Below are 18,191 nucleotides of genomic sequence, written 5' to 3'. Positions count from 1 at the left end.
AACAGTAATGTCAGTTCTGTGAAATATTAAAAATTAAGTCATTTTTGGGCCTCAAACTGCAACAGGAAACAAACTTGTATTTGTTTCTGTCTGGTCTTCTCTAGTTAAACTTTTACCACCCTCTGTGTTTTGAAAATGAGTCCACTTCCATAGCAACCTGCAGTGTGTATGTAATTACACTGAGAGGTTGGTGGCTGCCGAGCGCTCAGATGTGACTGCCTAACTTTACTCTCTAGGCAGGCAGTTTGAAATTATACAGTTGTATTTTTTAAGTGAACAATGTGTGGAGTCATCTCAACAGGTAAGGGCAGTACCTTTTACATTTTGGGGAGATTTTGGAACTGGTGTTTTGGTAACAATGCTTTTCTTTCTGTGTTAAGAGTTTCCCCATCTTACAGCTGGCAGTTTTGTGAGTACAAACTAACATTTCATAACTTTTTAAAACAGTGGTTTGGGTTTAGCCTTACAGTAATGTTTTGTATCCACGCAGGAGAAGTCTCTAGCCTCTGATGATGTATTGGCTCACTTCTTCAATGATTTCTTGAGTCTTCCGGTAAAGTAGTCCTAATGCATAGATGTTGCGGAACAAAACTCTGAAACCCTTCTTATACCCTGACATCTTTTTTCCAGTCTTTCCCAGAGTCTTTGCTGTACAATCAGGAGACTGGGCTGTTTGAGGTGGCGAGTGGGGCAGCTGAGTTAGTTTCTAGAAGAATCAGATCAGTTCTGAGCCGCAGCAAATCACAACTCACTGGTGACCCTAAAGCGCTTACCAGAACCCCTCCAGTAGATAATCACTACACTATCTGTGTAAGTAGTGAAAAATTCCTTAATGTGGAGAGTAATAGTTGGATATATCTGGTTTTGAAGATGAGCAGAAATGTGTAGTCTAGTCTTAAAGGGTTAACTTTGGCAATCTGTCTCCCTGACATTTGCAGTGTCTGGACAGAGAGCAAGGAATTCAGTGGATCATGAAAGAAAGATTGCCCTTTTTCCTTCGAAGTGATTGCTACAATGAATACAGGTACTACTACTGCTGGGCAATTTCTTTTTAACCTATCATAGGTACAAATGTAGTTTTATCTCCTATATGCAATATCATTTTTAAAGACCGCTTCTGTGAGTCAGAAATAGGTTAACCTCTAGCTGTACAATGCATCACACTGTGGTTATTGTGTCCATGAGTCTTTGTTATTGTGTTTAAGACTGTTGCCCTACTTCCTGCTCTGTTTTAGTTTGCCTTATTCTTTATGCATCTTGCCTTCAGGCCACATCCATGTACAGATCAGATGACTGACTGTGTCACGCACACTTGCCACCTACATGTACAGGCAGTGAGGGAGAGCTAACAATAGTCAAGTTTATAGAATCCATACATCATCAAATGAATGATTTTAGAAAAACACCTGCTTGTGTATTCTGTGACTGGTGGTGCACTTTTCTTTTCTCAGATTGGCCAAACTGCTGTTTCAATGGGACTCACACCTCAGTATCCAGAGGAGGAAAGGCAATTCAGTACGAACCACGCTGTCAGCCCCACAACTGTGTCTTTCCTCCCAATTTAACAAGGAAAGTAACAAACTGAAGGTCCTAACATACTCACATTCTCAAGAGAGCATTTCAGCAAAACGAGGTACATACTGGTGTGTACTATGCTGTACAGTAAAAGTATGCATGCAAAAGTCAGGTTATGAAGATATGGATTCTTATGCTCTATCTTTTCTTACTGTTTAGGGTCTACAAGGATGCATGTTACAGGTCTATCACCTGACCGGGAGGAATATATCCACACAAAATGCAGTGAATCACCCAGATATTTCTCCAGTTTGTCTGAGCCAGAATACCCATGCACCTTTTCCTCTTTGTCCTCTTTGTGTTCTTCCTCCTCTAACCGTAAATGTGAGAAAACCCAGGAACTCCAGAGCTCACAAACAGAGTTTAGCCCCTACTTCACAGCACTACCAGCTGGCAAATCAGAAGATGAACATCTCCAAGAGTCCAGTTCTAAGAATTATGATTCCTCTCTACAGCTGGAGCACCTGGCTGCTGAAGTGGTTAAGCAGGTGCTTAACAATGCACTGAACGTGATGGATGGTCAGAGCCAAGCAAACACTCTGGACTGTTTCAGCAAGTCAGCAGACGAGACAAATTGTACCAGCACAGACAGTTCCTGTGAATGTAAAGATCGCTGGTGTTTGGCTGATGAGGGCAGAGAAAAATTGGAGGAGAAGAAAGAGAAGGTTCAAGAAGTCAGGAGGGGGGTTGGAGTGGAAGAGAAGACAGAGTGGTTTAAGAAGAATTGGGAGGTGGGGAGCAGGGGCACAGACCAGAAAAATGTCCTTGATATTTGTTGCCATGGTGCCTGTTGCCATGGCAACAGACCAGGCTTGGATGAGTTTAAAGAGTTTTTGCGAGGAATGCCAGGAGAGAAGCTGCTTAATCTCTGGATGGATATAGAGAGACTGAAAGCTACACAGAACAGAGAACGGAAGAACCGGTAAACATTACAACGTGATGAAACACACATAGATATTCTAGTAAACTAAATGTTTAACAGTGATGTTGAACACTGTATGATAACTGCAGCTAAGAAAAAACACAAAAAAGAGCACTTGTTATTTCATAATGTCTGTTTGTAACATGGTGTTTTGATCAGGTATTTGACCCTGATGAGGAGTTGGTACCTACTGAGCGGTAGTCAAAGCAGTCTACATGTAGAGCTGCTCTCTAGACTGGGACTGACTACCTCCCCCTGCTGGACAGAGGAGAAACTATGTTCAGTTCAGCCCTTCCTCACTGAGTCACTGCTCCACTACTGGTGAGATTCAGTTCATAGTATTCAGGTTTCTTAATGTTAATCACAGCTGGCTCACTACTCTTGTAATATACCACATACTGTAAGACAATTGTATTTACTTGTCATATACAATTAGTTATACCCTGCATAAGCACAGAGCCCATGCTGTTCAGTCTGAATGTGTGTTCTGTGTAAATGTCCTTGGTAATCCTCTCTCCCCCTTACCACACAGGGTTCCTCGGTTCTGGACATCCCAGAGCATCCAGGAAGACCGTGATGACTCCCCTCATCTAATGCTGTGGACAGAGTGGTGTGTTAGCCCTCTATCAGGCACACAGCCCCATCATGCCTCAATGACCCTGCCTCCCCTCCACCCTGACACCTGCCTACTGCAGTCTCCCCAAGCTGTCCACATACAGGTAGGTGTAGTAGTATATGGGGTTTTCCCCCAAAACATTTTTATTGTTTTATTTTTAAGTAGAGCTGAAAAGATTAATAGATTAATCTGTTAGTTGACTAATGGAAAATCAGGATCATTTAATTCCAGCTTCACATTTAAGTTGTTTATGCATTTTTGTGTTGATTGTATTAAACACTTCTATGTACGTATCAGTTATATTCTAGAAGAGGACAGTCACCGGGCTGTAGAAGAATGGAAAAGATGTTACAGGCTCTTTTTGTTGACTCGTGTGCCGGCCTATACTTCACAAACTTCTGTGAACAATCTGGAAACCAGGTACAATAGCCGCCACCATTCTTTAAAGTCGCCACATTTAATCACGATTGCATATTTAAATGTTATTATCATAATGTGTTCACTACTTTTAGTTGGATGTGATAAAAGTAGTCCACGATGACAGTTATTGAGGCTCTTTTTTGTTTCAGCTGTGGGAGAATGCAGTTTACTTTTGGAGTGACCTGCAGCACTATCGTGAGCTGTTCTATCAGGATGGACTGGACCCTTACAGAGTACAGAGAGAGGCACAGGTCAGCACACATATACATAAGATCAAGACCAACATTTTTCTGCAGATTTTCACTTTTCTACATTCATTTCTTGTGCACTACTAACTACTGAGAAGCTGTTAAGTACTTGTTTAAACACAATATGTAAACTCCACATATCTCAAGGTAGTGTGACGTAAAAAAAAAAAATAAAGCAGAAGAGAGCAATAATTTATAAAAGCAAAGTATTTCAGCATATAGTTTGACAGTGTGTGTTTCTTTGCAGTTTCAGTTTGAAGATAATATCTCTGTACTCTGAGTCCAGGCTGGCTCAGCAGATCTGTGGGCTTTTTCCTGTCACAAAACACCCCTCTTGGGATAACTTCATTTTCCATTTGCCAAAAAATTGCAACACACCATTCCAAATAATAAATTGTTTATGATTTCATGATTAAGTTAAGTTTTGCTGCCAAGGCCAACTGTGCAACATCAAACTAATTTCAAGTAATAAAAAAGGTACATTTATGTAACTCATGTTTTCTGTGGAAAAATAAGTTGTAGCTAATTTAAAAGTTAAATTAATACTTTATACAAAGGAATACAATATCCAGAGAGATAAAGGGACCTCCTTTAGAGAGGATGCCAGGAAAAATCATGAATCACCATAAATTAGATTTGCAGAATTGTCTTGAAATATTTGAAAAGAAACCTGTAATAAAAAAACAGGGATCAAACGGCAATGTAACAGACATTGAGTATAACATTTCTGTTACCTTCCCTGCCCACGCATACACCTGCTCTTGTTTGCATGCTCTGTTGGCCTGCCACTCCCGTTCTGCTCTCTGCCCTCTTTACCCCTCACTAAGTGGAGAGATTTAAGCGCCTATAAAAACAAGTGAGTCAGACCCCTCCAGCCCTGCACGAGTCCAGTCACCCAGAACCACCCTGTCTAACTACAGCTGGACCAGGGAGCAAAGCTGAGTAGTCCTGTCCAGAATACCTCACAGTGAAATCTATTTTCCTTCAGTTAACCTTTAGTTCACCAAAGGAATGACATTTAGATGATCTTTCCATAGTGCCGTGGCCAGGAGGGTTAAATGAGTGACATTTATGTGGTGTGATGGCAGCAGTGATGAGAGATAGTGAATATTGTGTATGAGAGCATTGAACAATGGTGATAATGGAGGTGATGGCGGTTTTGAGGAGAAATGTTTCTGAAGTGATGACATTTTTATGATCTCTTCTCTCTCCTCCCAGCTCCTTTACTCCACCTATCTCTTCAGCTCTGCCAGGAGGAGCATTGCTGTTGATGAGGAGATCAGAAGGGAGGTGTACGATCGAATGATGCCTGCTTTTGAGGAGCTGTTTGACAACGTTGAGGAACACACACTGAACATCCTGCTGGAGCCGTGGACACTGCTGGTCAGCAGGGGCAAAGAGTCTTTCCAGAAGGTAACCACAGTACATCCACAGTTTAATTCACTTATAACTTTAGTGAGAGCAGGTAAGTGTACAAGTTAGCTGGTGCAGAGGTCTACTGAGAGAAATTGTCCTTTAAGGAGTTTCACATTCTTGTTTTGACAAGCGTTCAAAGTGCAACACACACACACACACACACACACACACACACACACACACACAAAACGGCACAATAAGATCTGTAAAATTTATGTATGTATGAATATTGTAAAGATCAGATTGATTCTACACTGTGTACACAATTATTAGGCAAGTGATTATTTTGACCATATCATCATTTTATCCATAATTTCCAACTCCAAGCTGTATAAACTTGAATGCTTATTTGATTTAATGTATATCTGGTCATGTGTATTTGTGTAACGAGGGAGGGTGTGGCCTAAGGAGATCAACACCCTATATCAAGGTGTGCATAATTATTGGGCAGATTCTTCTCCTCTGGAAAAATGGGCCAAAAAAGAGATTTAACTGACTCTGAAAAGTCAAAAATTGTAAAAAGTCTTTCAGAGGGATGCAGCACATATCTAAGATATTGGGACGTGATCACAGAACCATCAAACTTTTGTTGCAAATAGTCAACAGGGTCACAAGAAACGTGTCGAGAAGAAAAAATGCAAATTAACCACCAAAGATTTGACAAGAATCAAACATGAAGCTACCAGGAACCCATTATCCTCCAGTGCTGCCATATTCCACAACTGCAACCTACCTGGAGTGTCAGGAAGTACGAGGTGTTCAGTTCTCAGAGACATGGCCAAGGTAAGAAAGGCTGAAACCCATCCACCTCTGAACAAGTTCATAAGTTGAAACATCAAGAATGGGCCAAGAAATACCTGAAGACAGATTTTCCAAAGATTTTGTGGACTGATGAGATGAGAGTGACTCTTGATGGACCATGGTTGGATCAGTAACGGACACAGAGCTCCACTTCGACTCAGACGCCAGCAAGGTGGAGGTGGGGTATTGGTATGGGCAGTTATTATTAAAGATGAGCTAGTTGGACCTTTTTGGGTTGAAAATGGACTCAAAATCAACTCTCAGACCTACTGCCAATTTTAAGAAGACACTTTCTTTAAGCAGTGGTACAGGAAAAAGTCTGCATCTTTCAAGAAGACTTTGATTTTTATGCAAGACAACGCTCCATCACATGCGTCAAAGTACTCCACTTCGTGGCTGGCCAGTAAAGGCCTTAAAAATGAAAAACTAATGACATGGCCCCCTTCTTCACCTGACTTAAACCACATTGAGAACGTTTGGGCCCTTCTTAAGCAGGAAATTTACAGTGAAGGTAAACAGTACACCTCTCTGAACAGTTTCTGGGAGGCTGTGGTTGCGGCTGCACAAAAAGTTGATTTGACCAGATCAAGAAACTGACTGACTCCGTGAATGGAAAGCTTGTGACTGTTATCAAAAAGAAGGGTGGCTATATTGTTCACTGAGGTTTTTCTTTTTTTTTTTCTTTTTTTAATTTCAGAAATGTTTATTTGTAAATTTTGAGTTTGATATTTTTCTCACTTTAACAGGTAAAAATAAACAAGTGAGATGGGAAAGTCTTTGTTTTTCATTTAGTCGCATAATTTACTCTGCACACTAATAGTTGCCTAATAATAGTGTACATATAGATATTCTTTTAAGAAAGCCCAAACTTTACTTGTACTACTTAAATGTTCAGGTTTGAGGGTTTGTTAACATTTTGGATTGACCAAGAGCACTGTAGTTGTACAATCACAAAATTAATCCTCAAAAATACAACTCGCCTGTGCTAATTGTGCACACAGTGTAGTTATTTGTTTGAGTCTGAGGTCATGTGTGGGTTTGTGCATTAGTGGCTTTAGGACTGCAACTATGATTATTTACTCAATAATCAATCAAAAATCTAAAAAGAGAGAGAAAACAGTGAAACATCCTAGACAACAAGTTGAAGTCATTAAAAGTTTTCTTTTGTCCAACCAACTGTCCTATAATACTGTCCCCAAAATATTCTATGTAATGTGACACATGACCAAAAAAAAAAGCAGCACTTTTTGAGAACCTGGGACCATCAAACGTCATTCCTGCTTGAAAAATGACTTAAATGATTTATAGACTAATTCAAACTATAAAAAATTGATTACTTAACTAATTGTTGCAGTTCTAAATGTCTTTATGTGTATGTGTCCAGGTGTGTGTGCAGGAGGAGATGCGCTGCGTCGACAGTCAGGAGTACAGGGAACTCCAGAGTCTGTACGAGGAATCAGAGCGAAGACTGAATCAGGTCAGCCAGCATCTACGCGTTTCACTGATTTATAAAATGTTGGTGCTCAGCTAATAGCCAATAAACACACACCTGTGGCTTCTTTCCAATATTTATGAATCGCTTAGTAACAATGATGTTATTCACTGTTCCAAGACTATATTACTTGGCATGAATGTGCCATTTACACAGGTGTCACACTGCTTTATATAGAAGAAATGATCCATGTGACTCTGTGCTTTACTGAGACTTAAGTACATCTAAAAGGCAGTGTTAGGCATGATGTGATGTGGAAAATCACCATTAAGAGCCACACCTTATTTTTCTCTCTCCTGCTCCATCTCTGTTACTTATTCTCTCCCTCCTGCTGCTGTATCTCCTTTATAGGTGGAGCAGTGTGGGTCCATGCTGTTTCCCTCTTCTTTCACACCTTCTACTCCCCTCTCAAAGGGCCTCCGGGCCTCTGACTCTTGGTCCAGAGTGTCTCCAAATTACCAAGGTTACCGTCTAGGTTCCTTACTTCGTCACCGCCATGAGATCGGGCATTTCATGTCCTTTCTACAGAATCAGGGCTCCAGGTGAGCTGTAACTACACAGTGTTGTATATGATTTTTGCTCTTTGTTTAGATCTACAGTATGTCCTCAGATTGCCTAAATATGTATGAACAAATAGATTTGAGACATCAGTCCCTAATTGGCAAATGTGCATCTTATTCACATTAGACTGAAATAAAGACCGTATGAAGATTTTCAGAAAAAGAATGTGTTGTTTACAGGAAGAATACAATGCACTGAAGTATATGTGAAAATAACATGGTTGTTCTGAATGTGTGTTTCTGCTCAGCATCCATCTGTCATGCTGGTTGGATCTGGAGCAGTACAGGAGGACTTCTCAGAAGGACAAAGCTGTCAGACAGGAGAGGTCATCTCATATTGCAACCAAATACCTCAACAGGAAGTACTTCTTTGGCTCTGACAGCCCCGCCACAACAGAACAACAGAATGATGTATGTCACATGGTTTAAACAACAATGTGTTCAGTGTTAGTGGCAAACGTTCCTATTTTGGTATAATCACAACTCCACTGAAATTGAATTATTGTCAGCTTCCATGGAAAGCATTAGAGAGACAGCGGCAGAGCACGGTGCCCATGACATGACAAACCTAAGATGGGATGTGAGCTCCAACTGAGGCTGATGCAGCTCACACGGTTCCCCAACTCCCTTCTTTGGCATCGTGCAGACTTTATGCTGACGGCTTTGACAGCAGGGTGTCAGTGGGAAATGGGATGAGAGGACGTGGTTAGAATTAAAACAAGAAGAGGAAAAGAGAGTGGTTTGGATCCAGAAAGACAAAGAAGATCAGTGCCAGTAACAATAAGAGTAGGCTGAAATCTCTCCTGACATTTATAGTCTGAGATTAGGTTTCTGGATTCTAGGATTACTGCAGGAGGGCATGCTGTGTAGAGTTAGGATGAGTAGATGAGCGGTGAGTCTGAGTTTCTCTTTTAGGATCCCAGAGATGGCTGCACAGAGAGCAGGCCTAATAGTCCAGTGTAAAGTAGCTGAGATGGACACATTAGTAATTCCAGATAGGACCTTTTACAGGGTTTTTCTCCTTTACACTTGATGCTAAATGCCACTGAATCTTACACAATAAAGCTGTTCAAGTGTAAACTATTTCAAATGTATGAACATGCATAATATTTGAACTATTTATATATTTCATTCAATGCTATCTATTTGAAATGTTTATTCATTACTTTTAACTAGTTATTTCAACATTCCCAGTTTGTCTCCTTTTAGGTCTGAACATTTTATTATTTCTCTGCTATCTTACTTCACACACTCACACTCTGGCAGTGTTGAGCTACCCTACAATTTTTATATATACCCCCTGGAAACTGCAGAAGTACACCCTGAGGTACAAGTATCCCTGGGTGGTAATAACTGTTAAAGTACATCATTAGTGTAATGGCCATTGGAGGACCCTCAGTGTTCTCGAAGCACACTGGGTTCAGAGAGAGACATATAGTGCACTTGTTGACATGACTTCAATTCTGCTCCACGACTTTTGTCATTTGTCATCCTCATCTCATAAATACCATCAAAAATAATGATTATAACTGTGCATTTGGATGCCAATTCTAGTGCTTCTAACTCTGTAGGACTGGCTCTGGCTGCCGCTCTTAGCGTTGGTTCTTGTCTGCGTGAGCGATATAGAGAGACTGACAGCTTTACTACTTTGGCCCTTCACTCTTTCAATCACTCAGTGATCCAGTCACAGATTGGCCTCCTTTCATCTACTGACTCCCACTCCAGTGCCACGACTGGTTCTCATTTCTGAAGCGTGTGCGTGCAAAATGAGATGGGAGAAAATATAAAGGAGATATAAATAGAGAGACACGGCCAGATCGATGTGTGAAGACAGAAAGCAGACAGGGGAGATGAAGAGAACAGAGGGATTGTGGGAATGATGAAGAGCGCAGCAGGAGTCAGAAAGGAGGCTTCAGTCGGTTTCCCACTGTGGGCAGATACCTTCTGAGTTTGTCCACTTCCTCATATGTTCATCATGTCGTTTTATACAAATCTACAGACATTCACACGCAGTCATCTATAGAATTCAAATCAAAGAAAACCATCTGCCCCTACTGCGCCTTTCACTGAATCTATCGTGTGTGTGTGTGTGTGTGTGTGTGTCGTAGATATTGCATCTGGCTGGCGGACTGGAGCGTCTGAAGCTGGAATGTCTTGCCAACCCCGTCGTCGTAGAGATCCAGGACATCGTCAAGAGTCACATTGAGGAGAAATGGCTGCCTCTCTTTCTGTCCACAGCAGAGTTCACAGAGCGACAGAAACACCAACCAAAGGTGGACATCCTAATTCTGAACAGAAATGACTTTGAACACATAAAGAAGTAGTTTGACATTTTGGGAAATAGGCTCATTCGCCTGATTGATGAGAGTAAGATGAGGAGATTGATACTACTCTCATGTCTGTCCATTAAACATAAGGCCACAGCCAGCAACCAATTAGCTTAGCATAAAGACTGGAAACTGTTCACCCTGCTCTGTTCAAAGACAACAAAATCTGTCCACCACCATCTCTAAAGCTCACAATTAATACCTTCTATATTTTGTAATCCGCACAAAAACCAGAGTTTAAAAATGACATGTTGAGGTTTTGGGGGGCTTTATATGTTGGACTGTTACTTGGCTCTGAGCAGTTGCCAGAAAGCCAGCAGACTTTAGGAAGTTCCCAGCCAAGAAATGGTCTCAGTACTTACACGTTGGGTTTTGTATAGATTGTACAAACAAGATATAACATGTTAATTAGAGAGCCTTAGAGGTTCTGGTAGGCAGATTTTGTCACATTTGAACAGAGGCAGGATAGCTGTTTCCCTTTGTTTGCAGTCTTTATGCTGAGGTAGCCTGATTGGCTGCTGGATGTGGCCTTATGTTTAATGAACAAATTTGAGAGTGCTATTAATTTTCTCTTGTAACTCTCAGCAAGAACAGATCTAAACAACTTTAATGACACTATGGAGACTTTGTTTGTACTCAACCAAACATGAAAGTGCTGTTTCCAGAAGTGAGTGACATGTAGCTATGTTCCTGGGTATCAGGTTAGTGGATACATGTGCAGATCAGGTAAAGACCTACAACCTGCATTTGAAAACAATTCAGTTTTTTCAATCTGACTCACTCTAATTATCGCTCCTTACTGAATGAATGTCTAACCTAGACAACATGTACAATGTATTTTTCAGTTGTGCCTGGTTAGGTATTTAGTCATAATTAGCACACAGACAGTTAACTAATAGGCTTCCATTATGGTGTCAGCAGTGGATCAGTGTCAGCTGTGAAACCTCTGTAAACTCAGTTACTCAGTCATCACAGGTCAGACACAGAGCGTTTGCAAACGTTACTTTGCATGCTGTCACTTCGATTTGGAAAAGCATTCAAATCACTTGCTGATTAAAAGCAGTGACCTTGAGGTTTGGATGTGTTCCAACATGTTTCTATAAATAATAGCCAGTGCTACTTTATAACTATCAGCCTTTCTGTGCATATCTGAGGTGCAGACATGGTTCATTATTTTGATTATAAATAAGTTTTACAGTGGACTCTTAATTCCTCTTATTTACACACCTATTTGTTGTTTGTCATCATAGAAAAAAAGTGGAAGAAATGTGGCCCCATGCTAACCCTGACCTGCCTACTTGTGTTACTGTACTTGGCATGCTGTGATAACATTTGATTCCTGCTATGTAATGGTCTTGAGAGTGGACAGAGATAAGAAGTCAGACGTACATTAGTGACTCTACTACGGGAGAAACCACTAAACACTGTCACTCTGCAGTCATTCTCTCAGGTTGCCTCATCAGGTGGTAACACATCAACCGCAGATTCCGCTCTCTGCCCTATTATGTTATCAAGTTTACAATGTTTGGTCACTGATCCTCTCATTAAGTAATGAGAGGTAGACAGCTTACCGTTACATGCTGGAGGAGGAGATGAGAGGAAGGGTGGAAAAGACGGTGAAGAGGAGGACAGAGGGTAAAGATCTCTCTAAGAGGAGATTGGAGAAGAAGACCAGAGGAAATAAAGACTGAGGGAAGGTTAAAGTTAAAAGAGGAGAGAGAGCTTTAGTTACTGCCAGTGACACAGAGCAGCAGAGTGCAGAGCAGAGAGGTTGGAGAGGTGTTCAATGTCCCTGGTAAACCTAGTTTCTAACTTTTGACCTCTGTGCTTGTGTGTTTCTGTGTGTGGTAGCCCCAAGCAGCAGACCAGCTCTCACAGCACGTCTACCGTCGACGCAGAACGAGAAGAGAAGCCTGGAAGGTAAGAAGAAATCCTCAGGGGAAGCTGGATATTGTGAATGGAGAGAAATAAGGCATTTCCTGGCCTGAAAGCATGTGTGATTTAGTTCATGACTTGGCTTCAAGCACTGGCTTTGTCAAACACCATTTTGGCCTTGCGGTTAGTTTTCCCAAATTGGATCCAGGATAAATAAGATTAAAGCATCAGCATTACTAACCTTCCTTTAATAGTGTTTGGAGTGTTTTCCATGCAGCTCTGTTCACGTCCTCTCATCTCAGCTCAGCTCCACAGCAGAACACAGATATAAAACATGAACATTTTAAGCAGGATGATTACAGGAAGAGGTTTTCATACACGGTTGTGACTCTCATCTTTATGATCATTATCTCATCGTTGGCACAGAACAGGTTTTTGTATAAAGGAGTATCATTACACTACAGCTCATAGGTCACGGATCATCTTTACTGCTGTTGTTCAGGAGCGCACTGTACTGTATCTTCTACTGCTGTACAAATGTTTCATGTGTTTTTAATGTTTACACACAAGTATGCAGTTATGTGTATTTTATTCATCGCTGAGAGAAGTCTTCTCCGTTAAAAGAGTTAAACCCATGGCTTACAGTGTCCTTAAAACCCATCATTCCTCTGCGGTGTGTCCCTGCAGGCCGAGGGCTTGTGGATGAGTTCCTCCAAAGAGATCCTGCTGTTTCGACGGATCCTACTCAACCGTGTCACTTGTATGCAGTTCCAGCACTTTGTCTCTCTGAAGGGAGACTTCCTAGAAAATGACGTGCTCTTCTGGCTGGAGGTGCAGAGATACAAGGTAACAGAAACAAGAATACTAAGAGGCTGTGCTGCAACGAGAACTTTGTTGTATGCCATTCCAGTTTCTCTAATCTCTACTCTAAGATAATCTAAAGAATAATGAAAGTCTCCCCCCATTAAATGCAAAAAATGTGTTCATTGTTACTTTACTTGGAAGTTACACTGAGTATAAGATGTAGGCATCTTGTGTCTAGTAGTCAAACTTTTGAAATAAAAAGTAAGACACATGGTGATGTTTAAATATGCTGTTCATGTATTTCTTTATGACATTACACATTCATGACAAAATAGGCAGTCAAGTTTAATTGCTCTTAAAGTCTGAATAAACACACAAACTTCCATAAACTAATCTGCTTCAGCAGGGCTGTGGGTGTGATTTGATTGACAGTAGCCTAGAAACACAAACAGAAAATTTAACTTAAAATGTCGCAAAATCCTGATTGTTCACAGAAATATGTGACATTAGTAACCCAGTCCACTTTGAACCAATGAGAAGAGAACAGAGAAAAACACAAATCCAGATCTGTTATGGTCTGTACACCTTTAACAACCATAGCTGCCCAGAATGTCCTAATTAAAGTTTCATACCTTGAAGAAACCTCTCAATTCCCGTCCTATTCCAAACATTTAGGAGCAGTTCCTACACACATTTGGTTTCTCTTCTGTCCGTTCTCTTCCTGTATGCAGGACCTCTGTCATTCACACAGTGATGAGGCCACCATCCAGCAGAAGATCTCCACCATCATTAACTGCTTCATTAACTCTTCCATGCCCCCCGCCCTGCAGATAGACATCCCTGCTGAGCAGGCCCAACACATTCTGGAGAAACGGCACGAGCTGGGCCCGTACATTTTCAGAGAGGCACAGGTTTGTGGTGTGCGTATCTAAGAGTTTGATTTGTATTGTTTCTTCAGATATGTAGGGTGCATTTGTGTGCTTTGTCTCTGTGTAGATGTCAGTGTTCAGTGAGTTGTTGAAGTTCTGGCCTGAGTTTCAAGAATTCAGCAGGAGCGTCCAAGAGGAGCAACTCCTTCCTCTACTGCAGGAGAAACGAGTCAAACACAGAGCCAGAGTGCGGAGACGGAGGAGAAAAGAGGAGGAGGAGGAGGAGGAGGAGGAAGATGAGAGGAGGAGAGCTCAGGTGAGGAAATAGCCTATACCAGGGACGTCACTAGGTTTAAGAAACTGGGGTGGCTTAGCCCATAGAGGAGAAAAGTTATTGCGTGCTATGCGCGCGCCGAAAATTTTTTCAGAGCACCAATTAAAGCTTTGTCAATCAAGTGATTAATCTAAGACGATGACGCCTCGTTCGCCCCGGAGAAACTACTACGGCCCTGGAGAAGACGGATCTCCCCTGTGTTTCCCGACCACGGTCAGGAAACGAATAGCGGGAATGGTTAACAGAAGTCATCTCAACTAGCTAGAAGCAGCTAGGAACTTTCAGAGCTGGCCAGCTGGGATTCAAACACGGAACATTTTGGTTTATTAATTACATGGAACTTTTCTGCTGTTAGCTAAGTGTTACTACCAGCAGTGATGAATGCTTACTTTCTTGAAAAAGGCTCTAATGTCCATCCTTCACCCATGCGTTCGCGCTCTGCTCTTGCCGCTGTGAGGTTCGGCTCTGTGTACTTCAGAGGTAAACACGCAAGCGGCAGTGAGCAGGGTCGCATGGAAAACATGGACTGGAATTTCAGTGATGTGGGCGTTCTCTATATGAAAAAGTGGAATGGATTGTATAATGACGCACTGAAGGGGCTCTCTCTACCGTACCCGATGAAATGAGATTTATGATCATATTTAAGTGAATAATGACAGTTTATATGATTATTGGTTTAAACTCATATTCTGGCCACTTTGTATTGCATAAATAGACATTTTTTTGTGAAAATTTTTTTTGATAAATAAAAATAATAATAAAACACCACCAAATTATTTAGGGGGGCTTGAGAATATGAAGCCCCCCTAAAATAGGCCTAGTGACGCCACTGGCCTATACTAAGGAAAAAAGGAAATGAGTGATTAACTATTTCAATTCAGTCTGACCTCTTTTGTACAGGAAGAACTGGAGAGGCCAGAGTCCAGTTTTGGAGAGGAGGAAGAGACAGATGACGAAGACGAAATAGAAGAAAAACAAGAGGAAAGAAGTGAAAAAAAGCAGTCGAGGACACAGAGCAGAGTGCTGACTCCAACACAGCCGGTAAAAGCTGTTCCTAATGGGGAAACATGAAAGTAGAGCCGAAGATGTGTTTGTGTCAAATGTATCATATGATGAAGCCAAAGCAAATTAAATGATTTCCTTTGATAACTATGAGAGCACATATTAAAATCAGAAACTGCAGTGCACAAGATAAATTCAATTACAGCATGAAGTCCAAACAAGGCCTCATCAGGCCCGACTGCAGACTATAAAGGAGAGAGCCGTTCTTGTAATTGAACCGTTTTTCTAATCACGTTATATTTGAGTTCTGGAAATGTTTCCTCAGTTGTCGTGGTCCTACTCCAAGTATATGGCAGCTCTGAAGAGAGAGGAGGTGCTGCTGAGGAGACAGAGTCAGCTAGAAGCCTCATTCTCCACAGCCTCAGGTACACACACACACACACACATGCAGCACTTTGACCACTCGCTGCTACTAGACGGACTAAACGCAGGAAACCATAATGCTGAAATGACATTTAGCCGTTCCCACGGTAAAATCCAGACTGAATTTCTAAGGCTGTGATATTACCTGGCAGTGGAAACCAAAGCATCATCAAACCGACCCCCTCCACATGTCAGAGCTGTCTCATTATGTTAAACTCCAGCCAAAACAGCCACTTCAGCCTGTCCATTAAGTGTCAATGTTCTGTGTAGGAGTTAGTCAGAGCCCACACTGTGTGGACGTGTAAATGAAGCATGATGCTAACGCAGGAGTTAGTTACAGTCCATACTGAATGAGGACAAATGGAAATGAAGCATAGTGCAAATTGTATTTTAATGGGTGCTGTAGAGGAGAAATACTGAACACAGATGGAGTTCATCACTGATTTCCTGCACAAGGGGCTGGATGTACATGTATGATCCACCAGTGGAGTGCTGAGGTGTTTTGTACAGTAGAAACATGGATGTATCTGCATGCTTTAAGGTTTCTTGTTGTCTGTACAAACAGCAACCAGCAATCAATATGTTGCCAGACTGTACGAGCTGATGCTTTACACTCAACTGTCTCCCTCCAGACTCCTCCTCGGACTGCAGCATCAAGTCAGCAGGCAGTAAACTCAGCCGGCAGCAGGCCTCACGTCACTCCTCCAGAGCGGAAAGTAAACAGTGTAACAGATATAACAGTAAGCGAAATAAGATGTAAACACACACAGAGTCACAAAGCAGTTACTTCACTTCTCAAACATAACTGTCACTCGTGTGTGCTGCAGGGAGTGTGAGAGCCAGCAACATGAAATAAGAGCAGCGTGTATGAGGTGACTTCATGCAGCACAAACAGATGAGGATGACTGACGCTGTTATCAGAGCACGATGAATGAAAACTGAGAGCAGAGCTTCTACTGCTATCTGGATGAGAAGCTCCAAGTTTCAGGCTGAGTTTACACATGATGGAAGATTGTTTTCTTAGAGCCTGAATGACAAACATCACCTAACACTGTATATTCACGTATTTCATTTGCCAAGTCCAAACTGTGTTCCTTGCATAGCACACAATGATAGAACACATAATCTTTAATGTTTTTATTAAAATGTTTCTCTATTAATATATTATCCATTTACATACATTTAAAGGCATTAGACTTATGTGGTACAACAATATAAAAGGCAACTAACAACATGGTTGGCATCAACATAAGGTTACAAAGGTCAATGTTTTTGTCAAACAAGTATGTTACATCATCTATAAAAACATTTTGGTTGACAGCTGGTATCTCTAGTGTCCATCAACATGTACGTATATAATATTGCACTGGTATTGGCATTAGACATAGTCATTACATGGAGAATGTAAACACTAAGAGCTCATTCTGCAGAGTGAAACATCACAGACTGTTTGGATTTAAATGGAACAGACCTAAATGACTCCAGTTAGTTCTGTGCATTTCTATCTGCAACACGTTTCACACTGATCGAATAAGCTGAGACTTAAAGTGGAAAGAGAGCACACTGTTGGTCTGAGAAGGTTTAAGTTGATGCGACTCTTTGTTTTAGTGTTCACTCCAGTATGTTTGTACTCTGATTTTCTCTGTGGCTGTTATTAGTTTGCATCTCTGATGACCAGGTGGACTTAACTTTAATAAAATAAATTCTTTTACTGCAACACATGTTTTGCATAAATGGGTAATTATCTTCGCAAAGATTTTTTTAAGGCTTAATTTGAACTAGAACAGAAGGTCCAATGTTTGTTTGTGTCAGTGGAATCCGATGCGTAAGGCTTTATTTTTCACCATGGTGAACTTGCTGACAAACACCTTGGCGAAGGCGGGATCCACCAGGTAGCGGTAAGACTTAGTGACAGAGGGCGGCGGCTCAGCGAGCATCACTGGGGGCTGCAGCTGGAGAGAAGCAGCAGAGGGGGAAAGAAATTGCGAGGCTCGCGTCACGTAATCCACCAGCCGTCGATACTGCTGCTCTGACAGACGCTCACGAACACCGTCACCCTGAGGGAGCACAGACAGATGATTACCAATACGCTGGTCCTAATGAAGTTAAATCTGGTGCAGGTGGTGTACAATCATGTGCCATCAAGGACACATGATGGACTGTTTTGTTAAAGTATGTTGTCATGCCAACCAAACACTACTGCAACTAAATGTATCTTCAGGCAGACGGAGAAAAATTATAGAAAAGAACTGAGCCAATCGTGGAAGAAGAATTTTATGTTGCAATTCTTCAGCAACTGATCAGTTGAGGTCAAAGTTCACTGTCTGTTCACATCATGCTGCTGCACCAAGTTCTCAGTCAACATGTACTCTTTTGGAATAAATTACAATAGAACAAAAACAAGTTTAATTTAAAAAGTTCAAATGTAATGATTTGTGTTAGAAAAATACTGAAGGCACAAAAACATCTGTCCCTTTTTAACTGCAGATGTGGCACATGATGTATTC

At 41.4% G+C, this 18,191-nt stretch overlaps 2 protein-coding genes across 4 annotated transcripts in view; one reads left to right on the top strand and one right to left on the bottom strand.

The window, feature by feature from the left end:
* Positions 1–279: 279 nt before the first annotated feature.
* rgs22 (regulator of G protein signaling 22) lies at positions 280–17,004 on the top strand. Its single transcript, XM_027287202.1, has 24 exons — positions 280–301; positions 399–409; positions 491–553; positions 631–810; positions 939–1,024; positions 1,452–1,633; positions 1,735–2,497; positions 2,657–2,818; positions 3,030–3,216; positions 3,411–3,533; positions 3,683–3,784; positions 5,000–5,194; positions 7,383–7,475; positions 7,842–8,032; positions 8,299–8,461; positions 10,159–10,323; positions 12,229–12,297; positions 12,940–13,098; positions 13,788–13,967; positions 14,053–14,241; positions 15,160–15,300; positions 15,587–15,686; positions 16,317–16,424; positions 16,512–17,004. The coding sequence occupies exons 1-24, from the start codon at positions 280–282 to the stop codon at positions 16,538–16,540; spliced, it is 3,663 nt and encodes a 1,220-aa protein (XP_027143003.1). The 3' UTR covers positions 16,541–17,004.
* The window catches only part of vps13b (vacuolar protein sorting 13 homolog B), a 312,301-nt gene continuing 310,941 nt past the window's right edge, over positions 16,832–18,191 (bottom strand). For all 3 annotated transcript variants that reach the window (XM_019256535.2, XM_019256534.2, XM_027286989.1), the window contains exon 68: positions 16,832–17,741. In XM_019256535.2, coding sequence (XP_019112080.2) covers positions 17,493–17,741 — 249 coding nt within the window. In that variant the 3' untranslated portion in view covers positions 16,832–17,492. The remainder of the gene's footprint in view (positions 17,742–18,191) is intronic.

This window comes from Larimichthys crocea, chromosome XIII (genome assembly GCF_000972845.2).
Source record: "Larimichthys crocea isolate SSNF chromosome XIII, L_crocea_2.0, whole genome shotgun sequence".
Taxonomy (NCBI): domain Eukaryota; kingdom Metazoa; phylum Chordata; class Actinopteri; family Sciaenidae; genus Larimichthys; species Larimichthys crocea.
The sequence above is the reverse complement of the archived record's forward strand: the minus strand, read 5'-3'. Positions and strand labels throughout refer to the sequence as shown.

Bases quoted from the DNA above. Each gene is read 5' to 3' on its own strand.
- rgs22 (XM_027287202.1), top strand. From the start codon at position 280: ATGTGTGGAGTCATCTCAACAG. The intron at 13,099-13,787 runs GTAACAGAAACA...TCCTGTATGCAG, and splicing joins TGGAGGTGCAGAGATACAAG to GACCTCTGTCATTCACACAG. The intron at 16,425-16,511 runs GTAAGCGAAATA...TGTGTGCTGCAG, and splicing joins ACAGTGTAACAGATATAACA to GGAGTGTGAGAGCCAGCAAC.